This window comes from Chaetura pelagica, unplaced genomic scaffold (assembly GCF_000747805.2).
Source record: "Chaetura pelagica isolate M959 unplaced genomic scaffold, ChaPel_1.0 scaffold78, whole genome shotgun sequence".
Lineage (NCBI taxonomy): Eukaryota > Metazoa > Chordata > Aves > Apodiformes > Apodidae > Chaetura > Chaetura pelagica.
This window is the reverse complement of record NW_009954492.1, coordinates 328,513-343,892: the sequence shown is the minus strand read 5'-3', so window position 1 is coordinate 343,892 and position 15,380 is coordinate 328,513. Positions and strand designations below refer to the sequence as shown.

Here is a 15,380-nt window from a genome sequence, read left to right as displayed (position 1 = left end):
TTTTCCTCTACCATCCCATACAAGACACTGGTCTTGGCAGCAATTATGGTGACCAACTCCTTACTACCCTGAATGCAAGTATGTATTATTCTACTGTATTTCTCTTAAAATGTTTATATCACAATATTCTAAGGTCTTTGGGGCCACCTCTTTTTTTTTTTTTTTTTCTTTTTTTTTTTAAAGGTACACAATCCTTAAACAGTAGAATCCCATTTATACAAACAGTAAACAGTGCCTAAGTGATTTTCCTTGCAAGGGAAGGCCCCTATTACAGTTCTGCCTGTTACACTGCATGCTTGCAAAATCCAGCTAATTCGTGTTCTATCCTGATTAATTTGTGTTCTAAATGTGGCATGGGTAAGATTTTTTTGGTAAATGAATATTATGGCACGTGTGTTATACGAGGCTGCAACATGGGCACGTAAATAGATTTACTGGACTTAAAAACTCTATCAATACCAGAAGGCAGCATTAACACAAGGAGCAAAGGAGGCTTCCCTTCCTCATTTCAGATGCCTGGTATCACAGCAGACCTGGCCATAAGTTTAAAACAACATAATGCATTCAATCAGGGAGTATATCTACAAATTCTAACAGCCAAAATCTACTGAGTCTCCTCAAACCCTGTATGAACCAAGCACAATATAAAATAAAGAAATAAAACTGACCTGAGACAAAGTATCTACCACACTAAGGTATGAAGGTCTCCATAACTTCGTGGTAAGTTTTTCTTGTTTCTAAATTTGTCTAGATTAACATCTTTTTCCTAGCATAACTCTTGCCAATAGTTAGAGGATTTTAACTGAAAGTATCGATTAAAGTTTGACAGAGTCAGAAGGAAATTGAAGCAAGATTATATTACTGAAAGTTCCTGGCAACTATAAATTTAGAAGATACCATGATCTACACCTTTAATGAAAATATTACAACATTTTAAACTAAAACAGAGCCTTCTGCTGAATCTTAGCATTTTTGTGAAAAACAGTGGCATGTTGTGAATTCCAGAATCCTTCGTGACCACAGGGCACAAAGATGATCACTGCATTTAATATTTTGATGACAACATCAAACATACTGCAAGTGCATTGCAGGTTGATCAGCTTTTGGCAACAGATCCTGAAACCACCAAATTTGTTCTGCAAGAGTCTATCACCTAGCATGTGCAATAGGTTTGAAGCATTCTGATGGCAGTGGACTGACTACATAGACAATACATTACAAACGCACAAGAATGGTTACATGTCCTTTATCAAATCTGGCAGTCTAAGGAGACCATCTCTAATTGCAAAAGATCAAGTAAAACACATAGAGAAACAATTATTTTTTTCAGAAACACAATTGTTTTTAATAAAGGAGTAGCATAAGAAAGGCACAGATACATTTTAACATTGATCAAAGGTCATGATGGAATGAATGGAGCACATTATGTTTTCACTAAAGCTAGGTGCAGGAATCTATAGAACTTGAAACTCAGTCACCATATAGCAAACAGGAATGTAAATACACTGCCATGATGAGGACATAGAGAAAATAAACTTTTTAAAAGATATGAATAAGAGGAGCATTATTGTGGAATTACGTCTGAAATCAGGGAAACTCAATGCAGTAATGGAGTTTTGAAATATTCTAGAGGGGACAGGAGAAGGAACAACTTTGGTCAGACCAGAAGATACAGTTCAGCTCAATCATTCAGTGAAATATAGACAACCTTCCGTCTTGAACCAAACTTGTCTAACAATTTCTAGAAAAATGCAGCAATACAAATGTTTTCCACCATGTACAAGGAACTAGCACAGATTTCTGCTTAGGTATTACAATGCCTAAGTTTAGAATGCAGTAAATTAGAAGAGCTGAGTTGGAAGGGTTGCACAATGATCAGAGCCCAACTGCCTGACCACTTCAGGGCTGACCAGAAGTTAAAGCATGTTATTAAGGGCATTTTCCAAATGCCTCTTTAACACTGACAGGCGTGAGGAACTGACCACCTGCCTAGGAACCCTGCTGTGGGGTTTGACCACACTCTCGTACAATATATTTCCTCATGTCAAGTCTGAACCTCTCCAGTGGATACAGCTTTGAGCCATTCCCACATGTCCTGGTGCTGGAGGCCAGGGAGAAGAGCTCAGCAACTACCCTCTACCCCTTCCTCTCCAAATGAAGCTGGAGAGTGCAACAAGGAAAAAAGCTAGACACCAATACTTAAATTTAATTGCATTTCTCAAGTAAAATTAAAAATAATGAAAAGGAACTTTTAATGAAATGTGACACTCAGGAAACCACAGAAAAAACTAAAATATATTGGTAAACTTGACTGTATAAAAAAGAAAAAAAAACTTACCAAAAACATGATAGAGAATTTCTTTCTAAGCCAAGAGGAAAGCTCACTAAACTTCTAATTTTCTTACTCAAATGAAGTTTGAAAATATCTACAATAGAGTAATTCACTACTAAAAAGACATCTTTTTATCCTTTTAAATATCTCTTTGCCATATGATGTTGGTTATGTGTTTAAATATCTTTTACAAAGCAGTTTTTACATACCTAAACATATTGCTTCTAATCACTACTGATGGAATGTAATTACACTTTTATCTTTCAGGATCATTAGAAAAGATTACAGGGGGCCATGAAAAACTAATTCATTATGCTGTCCCATATAACTCTAAGGTATGACAGGCTGATACCAAAATATTTATCTTGGCCTAAGTATTCTGTGCATTAGCAGAATAAGCAGGAAAAACTTGAAACATTTGTAAGACACAAAAGACAATACAGAAAGTATTTTAATAAACTTAATAATAGCAACAAAAATCTAGCTCTTTAGCTATAGCCAAAAAGCACAAAAGAACAAAGAGAAGTTGTTTATCACTGTATCTCAAATTGAGCAGCCCATGCTCACTGGAATTCAAATTATACTTCAGGAACAATATTCAAATAAAGCCTGCTTTTTCTAGAACTGAGGAAAAAGGGTGAGAGAAGAGATTTATCTTAGGAAAATACTGGCACTATTCTCTCCTCCTACCCACCAAAATAAATTTAAAAACCCACCACCACCCAACATAAGGAAACATTATGCATAGGAAAGCTGGGTTTGAACCAAGATTATCTGTGATACATAAAATGCTACCCTCTCAAAAAACAGGACTGGAAAGGCTTTGAAAAAATGGTGCAGAGTTTGGATTTGTTTTTTTTATAAGGGTAAAGAGTGTTTGTTAGAAAAGATTTCCATATCAAGTTTCCCTGTCCTATACATGTTGTAATCTACACATAAGAAAATTTTTATTCTATCAATCATAAGAGAGGCAAGAGCATTGGAAAGGAAGATTTAAGCATTACACTATACAATGATAAATTGAACATATTCAGCTTTGCCCTACAAAATTCTGATGAATTTTGCCAAAAAATCAGCAGTTTTAGCCTGTCTATTCTGATGCAAAATAAATCCATAAGAAAGTTTAAAACCAATTATAATGGTCATGGACTTCTTAATCTTACAAGGTCATTCTTGCTGGCAAAAGAGATCAAGTAGAAGCCAACATATGCTACAACTTCAACATCAGATATTAAGTACAGAATTTTTTCCTTTTTAGGTTTTTATGGAATAATGCATGGTGTAACTGAAGTATGGGAGAATTTAAGAAACAATCAACCAACACCAAAGTTTCATATTTCTTCATTACATCCACTTCACAAGAAAATTTTTTTTGGCCTTTGCAACCCTTTTGGAGGTGTTTAAAGTACACTACCACTTGCTTTTTCACTTTCAACCTTTCTTTAGTGTGGCTAAAGCAGCAAAAAAGATTAATATATGGTCTGCACTTACAGGCAAAACCTGTCTTTATCTTTCCTTCCTTTTTGATATAAAGGACACAGCATGAAAAAACTCCTTGGAATTAACTTTCTTAATTTTATACACAACTTTTTCGATATGGAATCATAGAATGCCAGGTTGAAGGATCATCTGGTCCAACCTTGCTAGATAGAAACAGTTTAGATGCAATGGCCCAGCACCTTGTCAAGCTGAGTCTTAAAAGTGTCCAGTGCTGGGGAACCCCAGGAAGATTATTCCAAAGTCCAACTGCTCTTATGGTGAAAAATTTGCTTCTGGGGTCCAATCTGGATCTCCCCAGGAGTAACTTGCAGCCAACTCCGGTCTCTTCCATGTGACTTCTTGTAAAAAGGGAGTCTCCATCTTCTTGGCAGCCTTCCTTTAAGTACTGGAACATGGCAATAAGGTCTCCACTAAGAGATAAACTGCTGTGGGCAATAACTGGTAAACAGTATGAAAAATATTGCTGTTGTAAAGCTGGTTTTGCTGAACAAAAATAAACACTTCCTAAAGTTTGGCTTATAGCTTTTGGGAACAAGCATAATTTCTGTGTTGAAGTAAAAAACTTTCAAAAGGAAATATATTTTTTTTAAGTGTAACAAAATTTCAAAATTGTGAAATATTTCACATGAAATGAAGGTGAGATGTTTTGGTGTAAATGTTTTCCACAGTAAACCATTGCCTTAAAAAAAAATCATCCCACTCACAAATGTTACACTTAGTTTCCAGATTATATATATTTTGAAGGCCAAGGAGTACTCTGGAAAAACATGTAAGTTGATCTAAATATTTATTTCATCCAAAATGAAACAAACTCTTTTGAAAACAACCAAGCAAAAAATATTTCAGTTCTATGCAAAGCAGATTCCTAATCTTTCCATATGACCACTGAATTAAAAAAACAGAAAACAACAAAAAACCCAAGAAAACAAGTTCCAAAAGACATCTAATTCAACTAATTTATTATTTGTCTGCCATTAATATGATATAGTTTAGTTTTTCTTGGTATTTAACAATACACATATAACAAAATTTTTTCCTTTCCCTTTTCCCAATCTATTCTTACAACCAAGCCATAGAGATGACTATGTGTTTGAACCACACAATACAGACTCATCTTCAGGGAGTTTCCAAGCATTTACAAGCATAACTCCAATATAAATGAATTGACAGCTACAAAATCAACATAAAGTATCAGTTTGCACATTGTCAAGATTTGAACTTCTATGAACAACAGAAATTCAGTTCCCAGATATAAATGTGTAACTTTAGTGCACCTTTTTTTGGTATTGACTTAATTATCCAATGAGTTTCTCAATAAAGAATCTTCATCACATAGCTAGTATAGAAAAAAGAGTTAGCTCCTTTGGAACTGTTTCAGATATTGCTGAAAAAAAATTATGACAAATAAGCATGAAAAAATGCTTGACTTCTCCTAATGGTGCTAGGCTGAAGAAAACAAAAGTCACTATGGGTAGAACAGATACATATACTTATTTGACAGAACATTGACACTAGGAGGGCAAAAGTATGAGTGAGCAAGGAATTAACATTAGTTTAGAAAGCTTTCCACAGGAATGCTTAGGAACATTAACAAAGGCTATTTTGAAACCACTTATTAACTCTCAGGTCTATGTCCAGGCTCCAAATAAGTGTTTATCTCACATGAAGGTGAGACCAGCACATGCAACCACTGACATCTCCACAGCAACTTTGCCCCTAGAAGTACCCTGAGTATACAGCCCCAGGTCTCCATCTGGGTAACTGGGCACCTGGTCCCTTGCAGCATGTTCTAAGACCAAATCCACTACCAAGAAGACATAATGTAAGCATCCTCATTTGCCACTCCTTCTGCCAATTAATGGGAAACTAAAAACTTTGTTGATATTTTGTCCTTTCATGAATATGAATGATATTTGTCCTTTCATGAATGGTAGCTGCTCTGAAAACATACAGAGAGCTTAATGGTAGCTGAGCAGGAAGAAAAACAGTCACCAATTAAATAGGCAGAATGCCTTGATGACACCTCATTGGATCTTTTAAAATCAAAGATCCTTAGCAAAGCTCACAGTGATATGAAAAGCTCTGAAAAGCAGTCACATAATATAAAATAAATCATTCTCATTATGCATAAACATCTGTTTACAGTAATACTTGTAGAGAGAGAAATATTTAAGATTAATCTCCTTTAAACTCTCAACACTTCAATATCTACAAGATTAGGGATTATTGCTTAAGACAACTAACGAAAGTGAAGACTCAGAATCTACGTTGAGATAGCTCCTCTGCTTTGTAATGCTAAATATTGTTCAAGATTTCCTAAACAGAGATGTTACTCAGAATTCAACACCATGGATGCCAGTTAACCATCCTGCAAATACTGGAATAAAAATTACATTTTGTCACTGGAATTATTCATCCAGAAGCAATTGTTCCACATAGCTTGAGGATATGAGAACAGTTTCCCAGCAGGACTTGACTTTCATTTGAGCTCTCTGGTTGCTACCATATAATAAGCTAATACAGTAGTAATTTTAAAGCGTGTATTTTAATAGCAGTATATTCCCTGTCATCTGCAATGTTAAAGAAGTGTAATTTTGCACTGGTATACACAGAAGGTTTTCATTCTGAACGAGAATGAAGTAACAGTTAATTCCATAAAACTAGTTATATTTTTTAACTTAGTCTGCTGAACTGGCAAAAACTGTTGAAATATAAAGTACTAACTTTGCCCAGAAAGTCTCTCACAATAAGCAGAGTTTAAAAATCGCCTGGTAACATTATTGGTTATATATCATTTTATGGTCACTAGAATTCCATTTTAAAAAAAACCAAACAATTAGTAATCTAACAAATTCTTGCAATGTAGCCGAAGCCATGCCAGACACCATTCCACACAATGTTCAATGCTCAGGCATGCCTGACTTTGTTTCTCCTTGGAACACTATTTACCAATGGCAGCTATCCCAGCCTTCCAGTTCACATACTACGCAAAAACACATTGTTATACATGAAGTAGCTTTTGGGAGGGGAGGGGATGGATGTGGATGGAACTCCATCCACAACACTCCCTGGAAGTGTTCAAGGCCAGGTCAGATGGGGCTTTATGCAACCTGGTGTGGTGGAAGGTTCTCTCTGCCCGTGGCAGCAGGGGTTGGAACTAGATGATCTTTAAGGTCCCTTCCAACCCAAACCATTCAGTGATTCTATGCTGTATTTTGCAATAGTTTTTCTTTTACTAGCTGTCTTACAGAAGTCTGCTATATAATGTGATTTGACAAGGCTGTCCATGTAAAAAAAAAAAAAAAAAAGGTACATCAACTTAGTAAAAGTTAAAATATACTGAAAAAAAATTAAACACACAAAACCCTTAATAGCCTACTTTCAACTTCAGATAGACTATTTTGTTAGGGCAATTTTGTGAATTATTAAATCTGATGTCACTTGTAACTTCAATACTACTATGGAGGTCAAACAGGAGATATAAACCCATATAAAGTATGCAAACAAACTCAATTTCAGTACACCTTAACACTTAGTTCAATGCAGTATGAACGTATGCAGCATATACCAGAAACCTAAAATGTATTTGCTTTTTTTGAGCATTATATTGAATTTAAGATATTAAAATAAAAGACAAAAAGAAAAAGGGATCAAATGTTTCTTTCTGAGGTTGGCAAAGTACAAGATATAGGCTGATATCTGTTCAGTCATGATGATCTCAGCTATCTCTCTTTAATCAGTTGAGTTAAATTATTACACCTTTGTCATCTGATGTCATCTAGTTAACACTGTCAGCAAAAGATTAAATTTTGTTTTTACAGAACTGACCAAAAACATAAAGGTTTGGACTCTTAAATACACTGAAATAAGTATCTCCTTACCTACATAAAGTAGGCAGAACTCAAATTAAAAGGAACTAAATGAAGTCACAGAGCTAAATTTTTACTAAAATGCGGAAGAGTTTCAAAAACCTTCAGAAGTCAACTTGGAGACAAACATTAAAGTGACGACTGTCAAGCACCACCTTACAGCTGCTGTCACATGGATATCATATTATTATGTACCACATTATTAGTAGTCCAAGACTAATCCACTGACTTCACTAAATGGCTTGTAGCTTAGTAATGCAGCATATACGTCAGCTTCAAAATACTTCCCACGTAGAGACACCATACCCAGAGGCTGCAATATAGAACTGACTGAATTAAAACCAGGATTATCTGATCACAAGAAGAAAATCTTTTCTGGTAACATACTGCTGCTAGAAATACAGTTCTTAGATGTTAAGTGCAACCTTATCAAAGTATGATCAAAGGAATAAGGCATTTTAGAGAGAATTTTTGTCTGAGATTTCAGGTTCTGTAATAAAACATGCTTAAATATAGCTCTTCTAATCCATATTCAGAGTACTTCACTATTGAAACATCCCACCTCTGGAGCCTATCAAGTTGAGTACTGTAAGACTATACAGATACAAAACACTGCACATGACGTCAGACTCTATTTTCTTAAATTACTTGTTTGTGCAGTTATACAAAATCATCACATCCTGTTTTGTTACTCTTCTTCTAAGACACCTCAGTTCTCTCAAGAATAATTCCAAAGTGGAAAAACTTTTTGTTGCACATCTGTACCTCTCTATTTTTCACTAGAGCTTCAGCAACACATCTGAGAAAACAAAAGTGATTGTTGAAGAGACTGTGGCTCAGTAACCCAGCAAGAACTTTAATGATGACTTTGAATTGCTTAGGTCTTTTGCTGGATTGAGGAAGTTTCTGCAGCCCAGCTGCAGCAAGCTGACAGTAATAAATTCTCCATACACTGCAAACCAAGCATCTGACTATTTCATGCCTGTTTCGAAGCATGTGAGAGCTGGAGGCAAAGTCTTTCATTTTACAACTCAGTACTTGCTTCTTTCCTTATGTCCTCTAACAAAGGTACTAGTGTAAGGCCAAATGAGAAAAAAAAACTCCCTGGAGATGCCTGCTGTGAAACACGTCACAGCATTTCTGCAAGAAATTTCAAAACAATTGCTTAAGGACAAGTTTTTCCATTAGGAATTATGTTATTTTGAAAGTCAATATTTAGAAAAAAGGCTACAGTACAACAGATGAATTGAATTACTGAATTTTCAATCCAAATGTACAATATTTGAAGTTCAAAATGCTTACCAAAATTTCCCATTTACTGTCTGTAAAGACTAACAAAACTCAATTTTATGTTAGTTTATTGTGGATTTTTTTGGCATGTAAATACAACTATAATGATACAGACAAGTCTGAACTTTTCTTCTTTCCGTACACACACGAAATTTAATAAAATTTTAATAGTTAACATAAGTAAGACCTTCATCCTGACTGCATCACCCGTATCTTGTCTTTGTCATACTCCTTTTCCTGAACTGTTCAAAGTTTATTCCATATAGTCCTATTGGAATAACACTATTCTTAAGCTACTCATAATATTAAAGAAAAGATTGTAGAACTCCTTTTCTACCTATATGTCTTGCTATCATTTAGTTGAGGCATTTAGTTGTGTCTGGCCATTACTGCATAATAATAATCATAGCATGGCAGCATTTCACCTGCACAATAACAACAGAGAATCCAATTCACAGGGAGAACAGCATTAATTGTACAAACCTAAGCAATAGGAGAATTTTCGTGGCAATTACAGATAAGCTTCACAGATTAAAAGAGAAGCTTGGCTCTTAACAATATCAAAAGAAAAATGTATTTACCATCTTGAATGAGAATTTTCTGTGTGGATACTGTAGAACTTAAGAGTTTGTGAACATGGGCTTTGATTAGGAAAAGGATTCTTCCTTGCATACTACTGATAGAATTACCAGAAGTTCACCACTGCCCTAAATAAGGCTTGTTATGGATACCTAAAGAATGATAGATTTAAAAACACATTGAATCATTGGAGACTTGCTTCTTACTACAACAGCTGCAACACTCAGAGTCAGAATTCTAACCCAATGCATGTACTGTTTGTAAATGCACAGAGGGTGTGAATCACATGTTGTATTTACTGCTCTGCTTTTGATTCAAAGTATTTGATACAAAGATGGAAGGAGATGCTACACTTGAATTACCTCAGTATCTTTTTTAATGTAAGTTTAATCCTTCAACATGGCACACAAAAAAACCCACCTGAGATCAGAAATTAATACAGGCACTATTTGGAAATCTGTATTTTTGAAGCACGGGCAGAATTTAGATATTAAGAATAAATATTAAGGTACAATAAAGCTATTGTAACTATGAGACATGCAGGAGTTTTAGGCAGATACTAGCACAGAGTACTGCACTGCAGGAAAAACTTCTGGTGCTTGATTGAAACCATATGACATCAGAAAGACCCCACTGAATTTAAAGTGTTAAACTTTGTATAGCTCTCACAAGTAGCCCAGATCTGCATCAGGAAATCCATTACCAGAAAAAGCAATGTATCCTTATTAAGAATCCTAGGGAGGCTAAAGAAATTTACTTTGATTGTTGAGTGAGAGTTACTGTCTTTGCCTTTAAGAAACAAGGCACAGACTAAAATGACCAAATATTAGTTTCCCATTGTAACGATAAAAATGCTTGAATGGAACTTCATTTGAGCAAGCCTAAAATCAAAATGAAATAATCCCTACAACAGGACTATATTTTGTAAATAGTCACATGCAACACAACTGAAGCATGGCTTTTTCTACTGCAAAGGTACCACCAGACAGTTACAACTATTAACACCAATACTGTAACAGAACCATATTGCATCATGATCATTACATGTGGAAATTAGACCTGGTATACTTCAGAGGTTGACTCCTATTGTAGGGATAAAATTCCTTACCTTGAAAAGACTGTTTGGCTCTGTCCACTAGCTCTTCAATTGAATAACTTGCTAGATCTCCTCTGGCATGCTTCGTTTTGCAGTAGGTACATGCATTGAGACATCTGTTTAGAAAAGGAAAATATTCAGTTTCTAGCCAAGAAAGTGCACACCTGTATTTATTAAGCACACCTGGGAAAATGAGCTTTTATATATATGATCAGACAGTAGCATTCTGTTTTAAAATCAGTCAAGTAGCTTGAGAAGTGTTTTGTCTTCCTACCTTCTTCAAGCATCTTTCACAACTACATATAAAAGGTGGAAAAAACAATCAGTAGAAACCAAATACAAAATTCAAGAGTGGGAATTTATGTATTTTTAGAAAGCTATAATAGGATTAATAATTGTTCATTACTAAATATTAATCTCCAAGTTTCCAATCCTGCTATTACATAAAAAATCCAACTGGTACAAGGAAATATATGAAAAAGTCCTGAAAGATCACAAGTAGATTTTAAAAAATGTTAAACCCAGGTGTGTTCAGATGAAAACACCAACTACAAGACTATGTTTACTACTTGGATATATCTTGTCTTCTGTTGTGATGTCTGGTAGCTCCATAACTAGGTAATTACTAGGTAATTACTGTTTTGCAAACTGTAAAGGTTTTCCTTCACAAAGATCTCCCTCACACTTTAGTTACACCTTGTTTGCACAGGAAGTGCATAAGACTGCACAGAACATTTTCTCAGGTGCTCTCCTACCCCTGAACAACACCTTGACCCTGAGACTTTCTCCACCAACAGAATGTTACTTTCTGCCAGAGGACAGGTAGTTTGTGAAACTCTCTGCTAGACTATGTATATTATTTTTCCTGCCTACTAAACCCAAACATCAGATTTTTCCTCTCATTTTAGATCAGAAAACGAAAAGTTACTGCTTAAGCACAGCAATGAGACTATTCTATTAATAATGTAAGACGCACATGAAATAGGCTGCCACAACCATCTATTAAAAATTTAAAAAAGACCTAAATCTGAACCTTTACAATCTGTTCCCACTCAAAGACAGCTTACTCATCAGATATCAGATAGGTACCTCACCTTTCTTCTGCAAATCAAAAGCCTTTGATTGTGCAAGATCTAAAGGATGTTTAAAAGAACAGAATTTGAAATCAAAAGAGTATAAGCAGATAATTGATTTCTACTTTCTCTGTATAACCTATTTAGCAAACTGTTTTCTAGTAGGTCACTGGCCATCTAAAGTATGCCACAAAGGGCTTTTGCTCACAGCCCAGGCAGTACCTCTCTTCCTACTTCCCATTTGTGACTCTCAAACTCCTTCACTTCTTCCAGGGTTGCAAAATATATCTCTCTTTTTTTCTTCTTTTCCTTTTCTTTCTTTTCTTGTTGTCTTTTGTTTGGTTGGTTGGTTTTATTTGTTTTTAAAGCACAATACTCCATTCAACCCAACACTTCATTTCTAAGCAGGCTCCCAGTCATCCCACTGTCATTCTCTTCACTCCAGTGAGTCTTCAATGCACACCCTACCCTATCCAGTTGGATCCGTTTGGAATTGGCTGTGACTGGCACATTGCAGCCCTGGCCTCTCCTCTCAGCGGCCCCTGCAACCCCCACTGCCCATGCCCCACACACAGGCCAGCAAAGGGCTAAAGAAAATGCTGGGATGGCAAAACATTGCAGGCAAACTCCTCAGTTGTTGTTTGGGTTTGTTTTGGTTTTTAATTTTCATTTCAAGGGAATATAAACCCAGTTTTATAGTGGACCTGTCTGCTCTTTTAAAATCAACACACAAAGGTGTAGTTTACACGTTATATTTGTACTAATATTTTCTCCAAAGAAAATAACATTACTAGCTATTTTGTCAATCTCCGAACATCAAGAAAATATTGATAATAGAACCATTAAATGGTTTGAGTTGGAAAGGACCTTAAAGATCATCCAGTTCCAAGCCCCCTTGGCACTGGACTGGCCCCGAAGGCAGGGGCACTAGACTAGGTTGCTCAAAGCCCCATTTAACCTATCCTTGAACACTTCCAGGGAGGGGGCATCCACAACTTCCCTAGGCAGCCTGTTCCACTGTCTTACTACCTTTGCACTACGAAAATTCTCCCCAATGTCTAAATTAATCCAACTTGCAACAATTCTGATCCATATCGCCAAGGTTATGGTAACACTGACCATTTTTCCCACAAACAAGAATTTTTGTCAGTTACCAGTAACAAAGAGATGCATCAAGATTTTACTTCTTGGGGTGAAATAAATTTATTTAACTCAAATTTAAGCTAGGGTTTGGGAAAGAAAAAACTAAAAACACCACCAAAACCTTTTATTGTTTACTTCAATTTGCACTTACTACAAATTTGGTGTAGAAGTGTGTTTCAACTAAAGTTTATTACCAATCTTCTGGCATCTTGAACTGTAACCTTGCATGAAAATAATGCCTTTTATAGAACTTCTTCAAGATGTGTCACTTCCTCATAAGATTGATCAAAATTATAATTTCAGTAAGTTAATTTTAAAAACCTTCTAATTTTATTCCTGTGTAATAGATCTAAATAATCTAAACATGTATTGATGTGCAGAAAAAGGATTTTTTGTTATTTACAGAGATTTTTTTCCTTATCATAAAAGTACCATGCATTTATAAAAATCAGCATCTTACCTCTTCCTCTCTTCTTGTTATAATTTATGCATAAATCATCTATATTTCTCACTATGCATTTTGTTCTGTACTGTTTGGGTAATAGGATTTCAAAAGCTCTACAGCAAGAGTACTAAATCCTAAGAACAAAGCAATAATACTAAATACTGAAATTATTAATCTTCATAACTTGAGGATAAATTTCTTGTATCCTTAATCAATGTTCCTTTCCCACAAGACCTACTTTCTAGTAAACTAGGTCCTCCTCCATCTTCAGAGTTGTTTTCTGGGCAAATATTCTTCAAATTAAGTTCTAGGTTATCTGAAAAAATACAGCAACAGCAGTTTTTTCCCTGGTACTGGGATAAACTTGGTCATAAAGTGTGTATGAAAACATGCAGCAAAAACCAGGAAGAAAGAATCACAGAATCTTAGGGGTTGGAAGGGACCTCGAAAGATCATCCAGTCCAACCCCCCTGCCAGAGCAGGGTCACCCAGAGCACATCACACAGGAACGTGTCCAGGCAAGTTTGAATGTCTCCAGGGAAGGAGACTCCACAGCCTCTCTGGGCAGCCTGTTTCAGGGCTCTGTCACTCTCACAGGAAAGAAGTTTTTTTCTGATATTCACACGGAATGTCCTAAGCTCCAGTTTGCACCCATAGCCCCTTGCTCTATCACTAGACATCACTGTAAAAAGCCTGGCTCTGTCCTCCTGACACTCGCCCTTAATGTATTTGTAAACACTGATGAGGTCACCCCTCAGTCTCCTCTTCTCCAAGATAAAGAGACCCAGCTCCCTCAGCCTTTCCTCATCAGGGAGATGTTCCACTCCCTTCACCATCTTTGTGGCTCTGTGCTGGACTCTTCCAAGCAGTTCCCTGTCCTTCTGGAACTGAGGGGCCCAGAACTGGACACAATATTCCAGATGCGGCCTCACCAAGGCAGAACAGAGTGGAGGAGAACCTCTCTTGACCTACTAACCACACCTTTTCTAATACACCCAGGATGCCACTGGCTTTCTTGGCCACAAGGGCACATTGCTGGCTCATGAAGTTATTATCCAAATATTCACAGTATTACGTGGGATTGTTTTACAAGCTTTAATACTATACTCTTTACATACAACTTAATGGGGTTTGATTTATTTTGAGCTCGGAGCTGAAAGTTGGGATTTGGAGACAGACTTGATTTTTCAAGTTTTGCGGCACCAATTTACTTATTCCTACTATAAACACAAAATATTTTGGAATGCCTAAATAATTTAGTTGGGGTTGGTGGGGGTTTTGGTACTTTATGAGATTATATAACAAAACCAAAAGAAGACAGACTACAATGTAATATAGAAAAGAATAAATTTCAGAAAGTAAACAAAAAAATAAAAATATGTAAAATTCTATTTGTACCATATCTGTTAATTCAAACTTGGGAAAAAAATCATCTTTTGGGCTACTGTCCTGGTTTGAGCCAGGATGAAGCCAATTTTTCTTTTTACTGATTTTTTTTTTCCCTTCAGTAAGCTTTCTTGTAGCTAGCAACAGTGTGTTCTGCTAGGCTGATAAGACAGTGGAATGTTTTTCTAACTACTGAGGCTTCAAGGCTGCACCTGCACTCTGCCGGCTCAGACACTATGGGGAGATCTGTGACCCCCCCGTAGGAGGCTGAGTTAGACAGACAGCAAAACTGGCCAAAGATATTCCATTCCATATATCTACGTAAGCTCAGAGGAAGGTCAGAGATCACAGAAGACAACTTCCTTCCTTCTTCTTCCCTTCTCTTCCATCCATGGCCGGCGTCCGGGGAGGACTCTGTTCATCCATCACCGTCGACCCTTAGGCTCGAGATCTCCTGACCCCCATAACTCTCTGCTCTTTTCCAGCAGCAGCTCCGGGATTCCTCGGGACTCTTCCCAGTTCAGGGAAGTGCTGTGGGAGTTGCTGAGGGTGGGGGGTGGTGAGAGGCTTTTGCCTACACCTGAATCTATCTGTATATAATTGTATATATTTTCTGGTATGATTCATTAGTGTTTTAATTAAAGCTGTGCAGTTTAGTTTTCAATCC

At 36.4% G+C, this 15,380-nt stretch overlaps 1 protein-coding gene across 1 annotated transcript in view; it reads right to left on the bottom strand.

Moving 5' to 3' along the window:
* CDKAL1 (CDK5 regulatory subunit associated protein 1-like 1) overlaps positions 1-15,380 on the bottom strand; it is a 434,593-nt gene that overhangs the window by 237,533 nt on the left and 181,680 nt on the right. The window contains exon 7 of the mRNA XM_010004517.1: positions 10,679-10,782. Within this exon, the coding sequence (XP_010002819.1) occupies positions 10,679-10,782 (104 nt within the window). The remainder of the gene's footprint in view (positions 1-10,678; positions 10,783-15,380) is intronic.